Genomic DNA, 16007 nt, shown 5'->3' with positions numbered 1-16007 from the left:
GGTCACAAGCCACAGAACAAAGGGGTACAAGGAACTGCGCCATACTCCAAAACTGCTGGTATACCCACTGCACGCCGGGCTCCATCTCTGTGCCAAAATCCCACAGGACAAACGAAGGAGCCAATGACTTCCAAAATTCCACCAAGGGGTATTCCTGTTAGGGGAAGTATTAGACCTCCACTGGCCCGGTCAGGCTTGCCAAGACCTAATGGGGGCAACACAAAGCAGAACATGGAGGAGAAAATCGGGCATCATGGCACCGAGCAAGCTTGTCGGGAGCGGCCTCAAAACTCTGAAAGCTGCTGCGGCAAAGCCCCAGTCTGGCGCTCTGCAATCCAAGCTCCCCGGCGCTCCAACCCACCCACCCCCCCTCACAGCTCTGCACTCCGAGCAGCGGAGGATCGGCGACGCAAAATGTCACCACCTTTGTACAAGATCTGACTCCTGACATATCCACAGCGCCATCTACTGGAATCAAATCTTTCCTCACCCAGCCAGGAAGTTCCGCTATACAGCCGCCAACCTAACCTGAGCTCCCGGGAAAACCTTATTAAAGCCACAATCCAACCTCTCGGGAAGAGAGATGCGGTTTCCTTTATTGCTGTCGCGGAGGAAGTTTGTCCCGGTGAAAGGAGACGGCCCTCCTGTCAGGAAACCAGCCAAGCCGCCCGCGTCTCAAAACGGCTCCCACCAGAAAGTCCGCCTTCAAAAGGGACCGGAAAACCAAATTTCTGCAACCCAGAGACCTGCAGGTGCTGCAGTGAGAAGATTCGGAACCTTCTAAGGCAGTGATGGCGAACCTTGGCCCCCCAGATGTTTTGGAACTACATTTCCCATGATGCTCATGCACTCTGCAGTGTAGGTGAGCATCATGGGAAATGTAGTTCCAAAACATCGGGGGGGCCAAGGTTCGCCATCACTGTTCTAAGGGAAATTGAGGAGCTGAAAAGAAAACTCGGCACGGCGCACCCTGGGAACTGCGGCTGAGGGGATCTACATTTCCATCTCCTCCAATGAAAGCTGCTGCTCTGCACTACACAAGTGGTGTTCTTCTCTGTCCATTCGATGTCTGTCCTGCAATATGTTTTTTAATGTAATTATATAAATAAAAATTCTTAACCTTGTATAAAAAAAAAAAAAAGTCGGTCTTAGGCTCCATTCACACTTGTACGACTCCAAAGTTGCTCCAACTTTGACACGACTTTGGCCAATGGACAACCGTCGCATTGCATAACATTCAGGTAGGACTTTCATCCAACTTCTGGAGGGTCAACATTGAAGTCTACAGGCCCTTCAAGTCGCATGAAAGTCAGACCCAAAAAGTTGTACACTACTTTTTTAAAGTTCCTGCAACTTTTAAAGTTGCGCATATAGGAACGGTTCTCATTAGAAAACATGGGAAAGGACTCGTCGTGCGACTTCGCTTTGATGTGAATGGGGCTTTAAATAAACAATTATATAAAAAAAAAAAAAAAAAAAAAAAAAAACACACGTAATAAAAAACAATAGCACAGACATACACATACGGGTTTCAATAGATAGAAAAAGGAGGAAATTCTTCACCATAAAATTAGGTCTCTCAAATTATAAAACCATTGATTTGGCCCTACGGCTGCGTTGTTGGAAGACTCTAAAACAAACTTTTTCCAAGTTTAAAAAAACAAACAAAAAAAAAAGACAAAAAAACACATACAGTACCAGTTGTGCAAAGAAAAAAAAAAAAAAAAAAACACGACAAAAAGAATGATAGGCAAAAGAGGCATTAAGCAAAAAGGAGGTACAAGCTCATCCGATGTGGAGGGGGGAAAAAAAATAAAAAATTTACACATTTCCGGGCTACCTTGTGATTTTTTTTTTTTAGCAAAAAGGAGTGTAATTAATGTTTTTTGCAAAAGTATAGACAACAAAAAAACACCCTTTCCTTCTTCATTTTGAAGGGAGGATCGTTTTTTTGCCGCCATTTGTGTCCCGTTGGGGAGATTTCCCTTCACTTCCTGTCCAATATCCAAACAGGAAGTTAGAGGAAATCCCTGTGAATTAAGGCGAATCCCTTGGAGCCCCCCCAAGTCACCAGAATTATTTTTTTCTTTACAGTGGAACCTCGGGGTTGACGAGCGCTGTATTTCTAAAAATCCTATCCTCGGTTTGTGAGCGTTGTCTCGCAAAACAAGCAGGATTCAGGCCAAAGCGTTGTGTAGTACCACGTTTGGCCTGAGGTGGGGGGGGGGCACCGGAGCTGAGCGGAGCCATTCGGAAATACTACGTTCCCGAGGTTAGCCGAGCTGTCCTTCAGGCCTTTCCGAGTGTTTGAGGCTTTCCGGTGCCCCTCCCCTGCCTCTGGCTGCATGCAGTATTGCATGCCATTAAAGTCAATGCAAAACGGAGCCGATCGACGTTGTTGGGAAATGCCTTGAAAGGCTTAGTTCCCGAGCCTTTCCATGAGTTTCTCAAGGCTCTCCGCCCCCAACCTCTGGCCACATGCGGTATTGCATGCCATTAAAGTCAATGCGGGAACTAATTATTTTCGTTTCCATTGACTTCAATAGGGAAACTCGCTTTGATATGCAAGTACTTTGGATTACGAGCGTTCTCCTGGAATGGATTATGCTCGTAATCCGAGGTTCCACTGTATTTTAAAGAACCTGAACCCCCTCCTTGATTGCCGAGCCCCTCAAAAAAAAAATTGTTCTGCCACTCATTCATGACATGGACATCTCAGTACACATTTTGTCACAAGACAGTGCAACTAAAACACAATCTATATATATACACAAGAGTGCCACAGTTCTAATAAATTCAAGTATTTTCATAAAAGAAATTAAATGGACACAGAAGGCAGGGAGCGAAAAATGTCACGTTTTTGTCAAAAAGGCACTGATGTCATCGGAATTTGACATCGAGGTCTTCTGGCAAGACCTTCACTATACGTTGTCCAGTGTAGGAATGTACCAAACACTCAAAAAGTGTCACCATTTCCATGGCAGAATGTTCACTTGGTCCAACTTTACTCCAAGAACATTTGACTTCACCAACCATTGCTTTAAATATCCCCTCCCCCCCAACGCCTAGTCAACGAGTCCCAAGATCTCACGGTCTTCACGTATCTCCCATGTTATTGATTTTATTGTACTCGTTTAGAAGCTGTTCATACGGAACCGTTTCCTCCGCATCGTTGCTGGAAAAAGACTCCTCGTCTAGACAAGTAAACTCGTCGAGTCTGGTGGGAGTCTCAGGGGGCTCGTTATTTTCCTCTATGGAAGACTTGGATTTTTCCTCGTCCTCCTCCGACAGATCACATTCCTCCTCCACGTTCACGAAAGTAATGTTGTTTTGGAAAATCAAAGGCTTGTAATCTTTGGTCTCCCAGGGTTCAGATTCCTCCTCGCTGATCCGGTCCAATTGGTTGATGAAGATCGTGGCTTCCTTGTCTTGGAGAGGCCTCATGCCGTTGGGTTTCGGAAGGCCGCTGGAGAAGGTAACCGCGTCGAACCCAAGACTGTTGCGTTTGTTGTACACCACCATCATCTCCTTCCTTTTGTTGGGCGCGCTCCCGGGAAGTTCACCGTTAAGGATCCTCTCTCTACCGTTTTTCAAACCGTTTTTGCCGATCTGCTTGATCAGATCGTTGTACGTTTCCTCCTTTTTGGAAAGGAAGCTTAGAATGTTTATATCCTTGGAACCCGCCATGGGGACCTGCTTGGTTTTCTTCGTACATGGGTCAGTCTCAAAGGACTCTTTCCTTCTTTTCCGCCTCTTTTTAATGGCTTTGTGAACCTCCACAAACATGCTGACCTTCCAGTTTATGAACAGCGATAACCAGGCAAGTCCAAGATAGATCCAAATCTCTACAAAATATCTGTACAGGACGCTATAAGTCACCTTTGGATTCACTCCTGAAAATAAAGAAAAATAGAAAATTAGACATTTTAGATTTGGATGTTGACCAAAAACCAAATTCATTACCGTATATACTCGAGTATAAAGACGAGGCACCTAATTTTACCACAAAAACAAAACCTGGGAAAACATATCAACTTGAGTATAAGACTAGGGTGAGAATGCAGCAGCTACTGTAAGTGGAAGAGAGTCAACAATGCCCATTTGAAGCCTCACTGTGCCCATATACCTTATCTCAGTATTGATGAGGAAGGAAGGAAAACTGACCAGAATACAAGCCGAGGCACCTAATTTTAGCACAAAAAAAAACCTGGGAAAACTTGACTCAAGTATAAGCCTAGGGTGAGAATGCATTGGCTACTGTAAGTAGAAAAGAGGGTCAACAATGCTCATCTGCAGCCTCACTGTGCCCATAAGCCGCCTCACTGTGCCCATATACCTTATCTCAGTATTGATGAGGAGGGAAGGAAAACCGACCCGAACATAAGCCGAGCCACCGAATTTTACCAAAAAAAATGGTAATATTTATCGACCTACCTACCTGACATACACCTATCTGACTTTGCATTTACATTTAGTTTACTGCCTGTTGAACGTAGTGGCCTTTTTACCTTGCTATCACCCGATCGCTCCTCCGCTGCCCTGATCTCTCCCGATCGATGCGTGTGCCGCCCGCCCGAGCTCCGAGTGGGGATCATCTCGGTTATGTGGCGCCGCGGTATTGTAATTTCCGCCTTCTGGAGCTTCGGGCGCCTATGATGGATATCACATGTCCCGTGGTCCCGGCATTGGATCAGTGGGACGTTCATCATAGGCGTTGGGCTCCAGAAGGCGGGACCAGCCTGCTATCGCACTCGGCCACAATCGGCGCGGCGGCACTCGGTCTCGGCCGCACTCGGGATCAGAACGGTCCCGGTGCTCGCAGCTCGGAGCCAACAATGGCTAGCTAAATGCCCAGGACTCAGGCTTTACGGGGACCCATTCTGGGCTACAGCCCCCTAAGCCCGGGCCCAATGACGCCCCTGCAGTTCACGCAGTACATTGTCCCTTCCGATTCACAGCGGCGTTGTGTGTGTATAGGAAGTCGGCACCGTCCACTGTAACAAAGCTCCGCCTCCTCCTCGTCACAGACGAAAGAGGAGGCGGCGGGACGGCACGGACTTCCTAGACAACACACCGCCGCCGCTGTGAATCAGAGGGAACAATGTACTGCGTGATATGGGTTTCCTTCCCTCCTCATCAATACGGACAGGAAACCTGACTCGAGTATAAGCCGAGGGGGGCTTTTTCAGCATAAAGAGAAATGTGCTGAAAAACTCGGCTTATACGGTACTCTGAGTGAAAAAAGTGTGTGAAAGGTCCTTTTCAGTCATAAGTGCACATCAAACTTGCAAAAAAAAACAAAACACTATTTTGCAATTTGGGAATTTAAAAAGGAAGTACATTTCTGGCAACTGTGCATTTTTCGATGACTTGGATACAAGGAGGACACGCCTCCTCGCAGGAGAGATATACATTAGCAAAACAAAATACATTTTAGAAAGACCGAGAATCCAAAAACCACAATTTCGATGTAGCGTAAATACCATCAAATTGAATACACAGGTACTTCTATAGCGCCATCAATTTTACGCAGCACTTTACAGCAGTGGTTCTCAACCCTATCCTCCAGTACCCCCCCCCCCCCCCCCCCCCAATAGGCCATGTTTTCGGAATTTCTCTTAAATAAAATAGCTGCCCGAAATACCAAGCCATGTACTCTGATTTCAAAAGTATGAGCATAATCCGTTTCAGGAGAATGCTCGTAATCCAAAGCACTCGCATATCAAAGCGAGTTTCCCCATTGAAGTCAATGGAAACTAAAATAATTTGTTCCGCATTGAGTTCAATGGCATGCAATACCGCATGTGGCCAGGTGGTGGTGGGGGGGAGGGGCCGTTGAGCCTCGGAAACGCACGGAAAAGGCCCAGGGGACAGCTCGGCTGACCTTGGCAAACTTCGGAAAGGCTTGTGAACAGAGGCTAGCTGACCATTTCCGAACGGCTCTGCTTCCCTTCACTGGAACTAAGGGGCCAAACACAACCCTACACCATAACCCCCCCCTCCACCAAATGATTTGGACCAGAGCACAAAGCAAGGTCCATAAAGACATGAATGAGCGAGAGTTTGGGGTGGATGAACTTGGCTGGCCTGCAAAGAGTCCTGACCTCAACTTTATAGAACACCTTTGGGATGAATTAGAGCGGAGACTGCGAGCCAGGCCTTCTCGTCCTCATCAGTGCCTGACCTTGTGGACCACTTTCCCAGAAGAGTCGAAGCTCTTATAGCTGCATAATACAGAAGCACCGAATACCTACAAATATAAAATGTACTGACAAACAACAAAAACAAACTATTGTAGAAAAGTGTAGCGCTAACAATGAAACAATTAGTGATAAACAATTGTAAAAGATAACGTGCAACACCACGTGAATTAATGGTATATTAAAGTCCATATATTAATGACTGAATCGGTGAATCCTTCTCAAATGAATGGAAAACGCACACATAATGCAATGCTTAAAAAATGTGAAGAGTCCACCACCACTTATGACAAGGGGCTTACCGGATCGATTGGACCCAGACAGGCATATACCTACTAGGCCAATCAAACTTTGTTAAAGATGATACGCTGAAGAGGGTACACCATACACGTCATGCGATTCGGTATCAATGAAGAAAACCTCAGGCAAATGGTATGAAAATGGTTTTCAGCAAGCAGCGACGTTCACACGGAGGGTATATCAGTAATCCAACCGATAAGTATGAAAAAGAAAAAGCAGGGCGCACATAGCATAATTCCGTAAAAAAAAACAATATTTATTTTAAAAGAGAGTAACTCACATTTTGCAATGTTCAATCGAGCTCATAAAAAAAGGGTAGCAGGAACAACAGCAGTTCATCCCGACATGTTTCGTTACAAAAAGAACATCATCTGGGGTACTGTCATCATGCTACACTTACCCTTAAATACATCAAAGGACCCCCACATTCATATCAAGGCTCCAATAGGCAGCTGGTGTCCATATCACAGCACTTCCTGTTTGTTACAATGGAGGATATGGCGTGCGGGTCAAGCCTCTCTTTCAGTACAGGAAGTACATCGAGAGGGTGGATATAATGGACCAAACCTCAAAGAAAAGAGGATTAAAAATAGTGGAGCTATAAGATCGCTGAATAGCATCTGCTCCGATTTATAATAAAATTGGCTGTGCAAAGACCCGATCCATGGATCGCAGCGTCTATATTACTAAAGGGATGTGCGCTCCATTTTCTCACAGCACATCATGTGACAGTGCAACCAGGCCTCGTTCTGAAATCCAGGACGGTTGCACATGATTTTTCCCTATTGGTAGATTGCGGTCACCTGACCGCATTACCAAGCCTCGTTATGGATCCAAAGTTATGCACTCCACAGCAGTCTAATTGCCCTGAAAAGCATAGCTGCGGATGTGCATATAGGGACACAGCCAGGCTTCATTCTGAAAACCAAGACGAGTATACATACTTTCTCCCTATTGGTAGATGGCAGTCACCTGACCTCACTACCAAGCCTCGTTGTGAATTTAAAGCTATGCGTTCCACAGCAGGCTGATTACAATGAACAACATCACTGTGGATATGCATATAGGGAAAACATAATCAGGGGAGAAAACACTAGGGAATAGGAAAAGCACAAAGAGTGCATAACTTTGGATCCATAACGAGGCTTGGTAATGCGGTCAGGTGACCGCAATCTACCAATAGGGAAAAATCATGTGCAACCGTCCTGGATTTCAGAACGAGGCCTGGTTGCACTGTCACATGATGTGCTGTGAGAAAATGGAGCGCACATCCCTTTAGTAATATAGACGCTGCGATCCATGGATCGGGTCTTTGCACAGCCAATTTTATTATAAATCGGAGCAGATGCTATTCAGCGATCTTATAGCTCCACTATTTTTAATCCTCTTTTCTTTGAGGTTTGGTCCATTATATCCACCCTCTCGATGTACTTCCTGTACTGAAAGAGAGGCTTGACCCGCACGCCATATCCTCCATTGTAACAAACAGGAAGTGCTGTGATATGGACACCAGCTGCCTATTGGAGCCTTGATATGAATGTGGGGGTCCTTTGATGTATTTAAGGGTAAGTGTAGCATGATGACAGCACCCCAGATGATGTTCTTTTTGTAACGAAACATGTCGGGATGAACTGCTGTTGTTCCCGCTACCCTTTTTTTATGAGCTCGATTGAACATTGCAAAATGTGAGTTACTCTCTTTTAAAATATATTGTTTTTTTTTTACGGAATTATGCTATGTGCGCCCTGCTTTTTCTTTTTCATACTTATCGGTTGGATTACTGATATACCCTCCGTGTGAACGTCGCTGCTTGCTGAAAACCATTTTCATACCATTTGCCTGAGGTTTTCTTCATTGATACCGAATCGCATGACGTGTATGGTGTACCCTCTTCAGCGTATCATCTTTAACAAAGTTTGATTGGCCTAGTAGGTATATGCCTGTCTGGGTCCAATCGATCCGGTAAGCCCCTTGTCATAAGTGGTGGTGGACTCTTCACATTTTTTAAGCATTGCATTATGTGTGCGTTTTCCATTCATTTGAGAAGGATTCACCGATTCAGTCATTAATATATGGACTTTAATATACCATTAATTCACGTGGTGTTGCACGTTATCTTTTACAATTGTTTATCACTAATTGTTTCATTGTTAGCGCTACACTTTTCTACACATGTTTTATTAGCAACTTTTTGATCTCATTTGCTGTGTTAGCGGCTTTTCAGTTTACTAGATAGCGCAGTATTTTTTCTTTTTTCAACAAAAACAAACTAACCTGCTACGTAGTCCCCAAATCCAATGGTGGTGATGGTGATAAAGGAGAAGTAGAGGCCTTCGATATAGTCCCAGCCTTCAGTCTTCATGAAGATAAATGGAGGGATTACCAAGTGTACGAGGACACCCCAGACAATGAAAATTGCCGTACAGGTTATCTGAGCTTTCCTCTGAAAGAGCAAGAAGAAGAGGAGAAATTGACTTTCCACAAACCAGATATTTATGAAAAAATTCCCATTTAAAAATCCATAAATACATCACGTCAGCCCAAAACAAAAACAATCCGCCCAGACGGACAGAGGTTGGAAGCAGAAGATAAGAGGGTGCAGCAGGGGAGCAGATGGGCAGCAGGTGACGGGACTTGCATGAAATCCGGAGGAAACCGCACCATGTGTTCTACACGTGACATAGAGAAATAAAGTGTTGCCACCTGCTCTGCTTCCCATCCATTCCCAAAACTTTTGGTTGCCGTTTCTCAGAAGGGATGTGGTATTCTACCTTCATACCATGTGGGCCATTATTCACCCCCATGGGCCACGTGGACTAGGTTTTCTCCCCCATGGGCCACGTGGACTAGGTTTTCTCCCCCATGGGCCACCTGGACTAGGTTTTCTCCCCCATGGGCCACCTGGACTAGGTTTTCTCCCCCATGGGCCACTTGGACTAGGTTTTCTCCCCCATGGGCCACTTGGACTAGGTTTAACTCCCCCCCCCCTATGTACCACAGACTATATTATACCCCAACTACCATGTAGACAATGTTTTATCATAATTTGTGTCAAACGTTAAATATTCCAGGCATTAGTACTTTTTTTTTTTACAGGAGGGTGGGGGAGCTGGGACCTCCAAAAACTTGGGATTATTCCTAGAAAGGCAGGTTAATAGCAGCTGGAGAATTTTACTCAGCTGGAAGGTCTGGTGTATGGTATACAGCGTATTGATTCTTACCAGTGCGACGCCTCTCTTAGTAAGGAACTGGCCCAGCCTTTTTGCTCGTCCTCCAAAAAACTTCCCCAGAGCACTGATCCAAGTCAGGCAAAGCGGCACCCCGAACAAGCCATAGAATATACAGAAGAGGCGCCCAGGCGACGTCTTGGGAGCGATATTGCCATAACCTGAACAGAACCAAAAAAAAAGAGAAAATTACTAAGACGCACACTTGGATAGAGTCAAGTCTGCTACACACTAGAGCTGCGCATCTTCACGATTCTATTAGGATTATCGTGTCAATGATTTGATTCAGCGGTCAATTCAGCGGCCATGTGCATCACGACTACTGCACATGGTTTTCATCAAAAACCCATCAGTGCAGCCTCACCAGTGCCTATCAAATGCTGCTTCACTGGTGCCTATCAAAATGTATCACAGAGCTTGGATTTAAATATCCCAGTGGTCACTGTCAAAGTCCCACCCCCTCCTAGACCGGCTCCTATGATAGACGTCGCACCAATTAAAAATGTTCCCGCATTGGATCAGTGTGCGCCATCCATCATAGGAGCCGGTCTAGGAGGCAAAACTTGTTACATTGGCCACAGAACATTTCAGAACCAAGCTCCGTGACACAGCGGGAGATCGCCGCTCTGGGCGACATACACAAGAGGAGGGAGGCATGGGAGGACTCTGACAGGGACGTGCCGGGAGGGCGTCATCGATGCAATCGCAATTCAGCCGCTCTCTGCATCGATGTAGAATCGCTTGAGGCTGAATCGCGAAACATCGATTATACGATTATTTTCAACACACCAAATCCTGACTCGGTTTTCGAATGTTGTCTTGCAAAAACTAGCAGGACTCAAGCCTCTGCGGTGTGCAGTACCGCATTTGGCCAGAGGTGCGGGGGCGTCGGTGACTCGAAAATACTCAGTTCCCGAGCAGTCTGAGTATTTGAGTCTCTACGGCTCCCCCCCACCTCTGGCCACGTGCGGTATTGCATGCAATAGAAGTCAATGTGGAACGAATTATCTTAGTTTGCATTGACTTCTATGGGGGAAACTCATTTTGATATACGAGTGCTTTGGATTACAAGCATTCTCCTAGAACGGATTATAATCGTAATCCAAGCTTCCACTGTACAGTATTAGGGATGGTATAACCCCCATTAGATTTTTTATTGTTTTGCCATCTGTATCCCATTGGGGGAATTTCCTTTTACTTCCTGGCCCATAGACAAAACAGGAAGTAAGGAAATCTCTGGTTGTCACTAGAACTAGTGGCCCCATTTAATGATTTCCCACTATTTCTGTTCTGAAAGTTTGAGATTTTTTTTTCCAGGGGGAGGGTCTATTGTTGCTGGGGGGTCAGTTGTCGCTGTAAGGGATCTATTGTTGCTGGGGGGGGGGGGGGCTCTTATGCTACTGGGAATTTTGAGATTTTATTTCCTTTCGCCAGGGCTTTTTTTCAGCAGGAACGCAGTTCCGGGAACCTCCAGCTCTGAATGTACGTAATGGCAAGTGGTGCTGGGGTCTACTGGAGGGTCTATTAATGCTGGTTGCTGGGGGGATCTATTTTTACAGGGGGAGGGTCTGTTGTTGCTGGGGAGGTCAGTTGTCGCTGTAAGGGATCTATTGTTGCTGGGGGGGGGCTCTTATGCTACTAGGAGAGAATCGTTGCTGGGAGATATCAACTGTTGAGGGAGGGGTCTATTTTTGCTAGCTGTTCAAAGTCCATTGTTGCTGGGGGGGCTCCATTGTTGCTGGCTACAGGGATCGATTTTACTTCCTAACATATACAACTTACTTAGCACCAGAAATGGATACTTGGTTTTGTATCCATTACTAAGAGGTGGGTAGGCAGTGGAACCAAGGAATGGTGCTCGGAGGTTGGTAGGGAGTGGAACAAGGGAATGGCGCTCACAGGAGGGTAGGGAGTGGAACCAAAGAATGGTGCTTGGAGGTAGGTAGGGGGTGGAACCAAGGAATTTTGCTTGGAGGTTGGTAGGGAGTGGAACCAATGAATTTTGCTTGGAGGTTGGTAGGGAGTGGAACCAAGGAATGGTGCTCAGAGGTGGGTAGGGGGTGGAACCAAGGAATGGTGCTCGGAGGTTGGCAGAGAGTGGAACCAAGGAATTTTGCTTGGAGGTTGGTAGGGAGTGGAATCAAGGAATAGTGCGCAGAGGTGGGTAGAGGGTGGAACCAAGGAATGGTGCTCAGAGGTGGGTAGGGGGTGGAACCAAGGAATAGTGCTCACAGGTTGAGAGAGAGTGGAACCAAGGAATGGTGCTTGGAGGTTGGTAGGGAGTGGAACCAAGGAATGGTGCTCGGAGGTTGGCAGAGAGTGGAACCAAGGAATGGTGCTCGGAGGTTGGTAGGTAGGGAGTGGAACCAAGGAACGGTGCTCAGAGATGGGTAAGGCGTGGAACCAAGAAATGGTGCTCGGAGGTGTGTAGGGAGTGGAACCAAGGAACGGTGCTCAGAGATGGGTAAGGCGTGGAACCAAGAAATGGTGCTCGGAGGTGTGTAGGGAGTGGAACCAAGGAATGGTGCTCAGAGGTAGGTAGGGGGTGGACCAACGAATGGTGCTCGGAGGTGGACACAACAGGTGACTCGGAAGTAGGGAGTTCCTGCACCTATTCTGAGAAAAAAAAGCCCTGCCTTTCACCATTAACGAAAAACGGTCACCAAAACAGGCCAATATTGATAATGAGGATACAGACAGCAATAACAAGATCTTAAAGAAAAAAATATATATTTGGTTATCCTTAAGGCCATACACCAGTAGAATATTATTCAATAAAAAAAAAAAAAAAAAAAATATATATTTTCTCAAAACAAAATGAAAATTCTAACCATAAACAGAAAAACGAAAAAATTGTAATGCACATTTTATAGGCACAAAAAGAATCTTTTCAGTACACCTGGGCTTCCATTCAAGTAGAAGCCTGGATGGAATCTTAAGAGTTCAACAAAACTCATTGACTCAGTAATAGCAAGATTGAATGTTCTGATGAATGAAGTTTCTGAATTTCCATACAAAATGTTCAAAAAAATAAAAAAATAAAAATAAAGAAAAATTCTACTGGTGTGTGGCCAGGTTTGGTCTTGAGGTCAGGTCGTTTCTCACACTTACCGATGGTTGTGATGACGGTGGCTGCAAAGATAACCGCGTTGGCCCAGTTCCAGTTGTTGAAGGTGGCGTTCCCGGTAATGGTCACCCCCTGACCGGCAGCATTGGACACGGTCTGCAGATGAAAGAAGAAGAAAAGGGAATTATTTCATACGGTCCTTGAACTTTCTGTTCTCTTTGTTTCTTGTACTGATGTTATCTACAAATGAGCTGGTCTTTATGTACAGATTACATCAGAAGAAAAGATTTGGCACAAGGATACGAGGATTGGGAAGGTCTTTTTTTTTTCCTATTATTATTATTATAATAATATAGATACAAAAAAAAAAAAAGAAGAAGGGGTATGACATCATGAAACCAACAAAGAAGAAACTGCCATTAAACAAAAAAAAGTGGCAGTTAGAATTTGGTTCTTCTGCCACCAATGATAAAGTACGATCACAAGTCCAAGTAGAATATTCCCACCACACACATTCCTGAAGTTTGATGTACATATCAACTGTCGCTTCAGCATCTAACCGTCTAAAAAACCAAAGACATTCAAGGCAGGTAGTGTCACCAGCAGACCAAAGATCTCCAAGGATCACATCATGCGGCGCCACATGCCTGATGAAGGCATCCTTTGAGGCTCCAAAACACCTTGCGATCATAACCGTCTCCGCCCAATTTCACATCATCAGTCATCCAATAACGTTCAACATCACATTAAAAAAAATGACGGCGCCGCATGTCATTCATAAAAACGTTTATTTTACAAGCGACAAATTGCACAACTCTTTTTTTTGGAGTTTATGTCCTGGCACAGCCCGCTGTGATTAAATCTTGAAATTGCAGATTAGATCCTATGGGAGAGCAGGGAACTGCGCTCATAAACATGTGACTAGGCTACAAAGCTGACGGTCGTCTGCCTCTTTCATGTAAAACCTTTCTCCTAAAAAAGGCGTGAGCTGGAGTTTGGTTTCATTGTTAGACGTGCTAGCAGATTTAGATACACCAACACTTTCCTCACCCCAGACTGAATGTGCCCCCCCCCCCCCTCCAGTGGCGGCTGGTGCTCAACATTTTTTGGGGGGGGGGCACAAACTAACAAAAGAAAAAATTGCAGCCTCACTGTGCCCATTAAATGCAGCGACTGTGCCATCAATTGTCACCACTGTGCCATGCCATCAAACGCAGCCACTGCGCCATGCCAAACGCAGCCACTGTGCCCCTCAATTGTCACCACTGTGCCCCTCAATTGTCACCACTGTGCCCCTCAATTGTCACCACTGTGCCCTTTTGTCGCCACTGTGCCCTGTAAAATGCACTTACCTTACTCCTTCCACGTTCCCTCGATGTCTTCTCCCGCCTTGGTGACGCTTCAGCCAATCAGGTTACCGATAACCAGAATCTGCAAACCTGATTGGCTGAGACGGCCGCCATCAGTCTTTTCCAAGGAACGCACCCCCCGTACGTTCTGAGGATAAGACATCCGGGAGCCGAGGGCTGTACTCGGAAAGCCTATCAGAGCCGCTGGCTCTGATAGGCACTTCCGCACAGCCAACCAGCTGCCGTTATTCAGGTGGTCGGCGCTCAACTTCCGGCCATCTCTGAATAGACCAGCGGCAACAATAACATACATTCATGCAATGCATGAATGTATGTTATTAGACTCAGTGGCGGGCGAGAGCCAGAGAGGGCGGCGCTCCAGCGCCCTCTATGGACGAACCGCCACTGCGCCTTCATCCAGACCAGGGGGGGGGGGCTCGCTCTAATACAGGGAGGTGGGTTACTGGCCAGATCGCCCGGTCAATACGGGGGGGTGGGGACACCTAAAGCAAAGAAAACGAATGCAAACCAACGATTGGTAAGCTGCAATATATGACGATTATGGTTTTGGGTTTAGCATCACTTTCAAGCCCATTTTGTTTGCCGGCCCTTTAAAACATTCTGGGCGCCACCAACTTGTATTTTTAAAGAAAGAAAAAAAAATATTTAACATTCTTTTCTGTGAGAGAGGAGCCCAGAGAGAGGAAAGGAGGAGAGTCTGCCATTTTTTTTCCCCTCCATCTGGTAGAGATAATGGAGCGGAGAGGAACAGAGGACAGGAAGGAGCCCCGCTATCTGCCTTGTACCATTTGGTGTTTGGCTCCTCTGTACTTGGCAGGAGCGCAGCCTTCCCCCCCCCCCCCCCCGATATCTGTGGATGTCCATCACACAGGGGGGAGGACGACAAGAGAAAGTGCCAAAAACCCTGCGCTAATCCCAACCAAGGGCGGAACGCAAAGTGCTTTCATCTGTGCAATGTGTTACTTGGAAGAGCCGAGACTTCCGAGAGACGACAGCCATGTACAGAGCATGGGGGAGACCCAAATACAAAGAAAAGTGTAGCTACAGAACCGTTTAGACTTCTAGAGAAAAAAATCCTAACCAAAAACACCCTGAACCTTCTCTGCCTGTGCCCAGGCCCAAAACAACGGGGGGGGGGGGCAGGAGGGACCGCTGCCCTGGGCACTGTGGTATCATGGGAGGTGGGGGGCACCACAAGGATATTCAGGGGGGGGGGGGGTAGGAGGGGCCGCTGTCCTGGGCACTGTGGTATCATGGGAGGTGGGGGGCACCACAAGGATATTCGGGGGGGGGGGCAGGAGGGGCCGCTGCCCTGGGCATTGTGGTATCATGGGAGGTGGGGGGCACCACAAGGCGATTGAGGGGAGGGGAATTGGTTTGAGAAGAGTATTTTGGGTGTGTGTGCGCTAGGAGTGGTAATTAAAGAAGTTGTAAATCTATGCATCAATAGGTAGAAGAATACGTATCGGCCTACACTGAGGGAAAAAAAAGAAAAAAGTTTTTTATATATATTTTTGGGGGATATTATAGAAAAAAAAAATTGCATTTTTTCCAAAATTGGCGCTCTATTTTTGTATATAGCGCAAAAAATAAAAACCTCAGGAGGTGATCAAATTCCACCAAAAGAAAGCTCTGTTTGTGGGGGGGGGGGGGGGGGGAAGGACGCCAATTTTGTTTGAGAGCCACGTCGCACGACCGCGCAATTGTCAGTTAAAGCGACGCAGTGCCGAATCTCAAAAAGGGGCAAGGTCCTTAACCTGCATAAGGGTCCGGGTCTTAAGTGGTTAAATCATCCAATCGAAAGCGATTTGTTTGACGCGCACAAAAATAAAATACCTGTTAA

General features: G+C 46.2%; 1 protein-coding gene across 1 annotated transcript in view; it reads right to left on the bottom strand.

The window, feature by feature from the left end:
* Positions 1-2564: 2564 nt before the first annotated feature.
* Positions 2565-16007, bottom strand: part of KCNK5 (potassium two pore domain channel subfamily K member 5) — a 62550-nt gene continuing 49107 nt past the window's right edge. Inside the window, exons 2-5 of the mRNA XM_040351838.1 lie at positions 12839-12950; positions 9722-9888; positions 8775-8943; positions 2565-3893 (exon numbers count right to left, since the gene is read on the bottom strand). Coding sequence (XP_040207772.1) covers positions 3097-3893; positions 8775-8943; positions 9722-9888; positions 12839-12950 — 1245 coding nt within the window. The 3' untranslated portion in view covers positions 2565-3096. The remainder of the gene's footprint in view (positions 3894-8774; positions 8944-9721; positions 9889-12838; positions 12951-16007) is intronic.

The sequence above is a fragment of the Rana temporaria genome, chromosome 4, assembly GCF_905171775.1.
Source record: "Rana temporaria chromosome 4, aRanTem1.1, whole genome shotgun sequence".
Classification (NCBI taxonomy): domain Eukaryota; kingdom Metazoa; phylum Chordata; class Amphibia; order Anura; family Ranidae; genus Rana; species Rana temporaria.
This window is presented reverse-complemented; position numbering and strand designations above follow the sequence as displayed.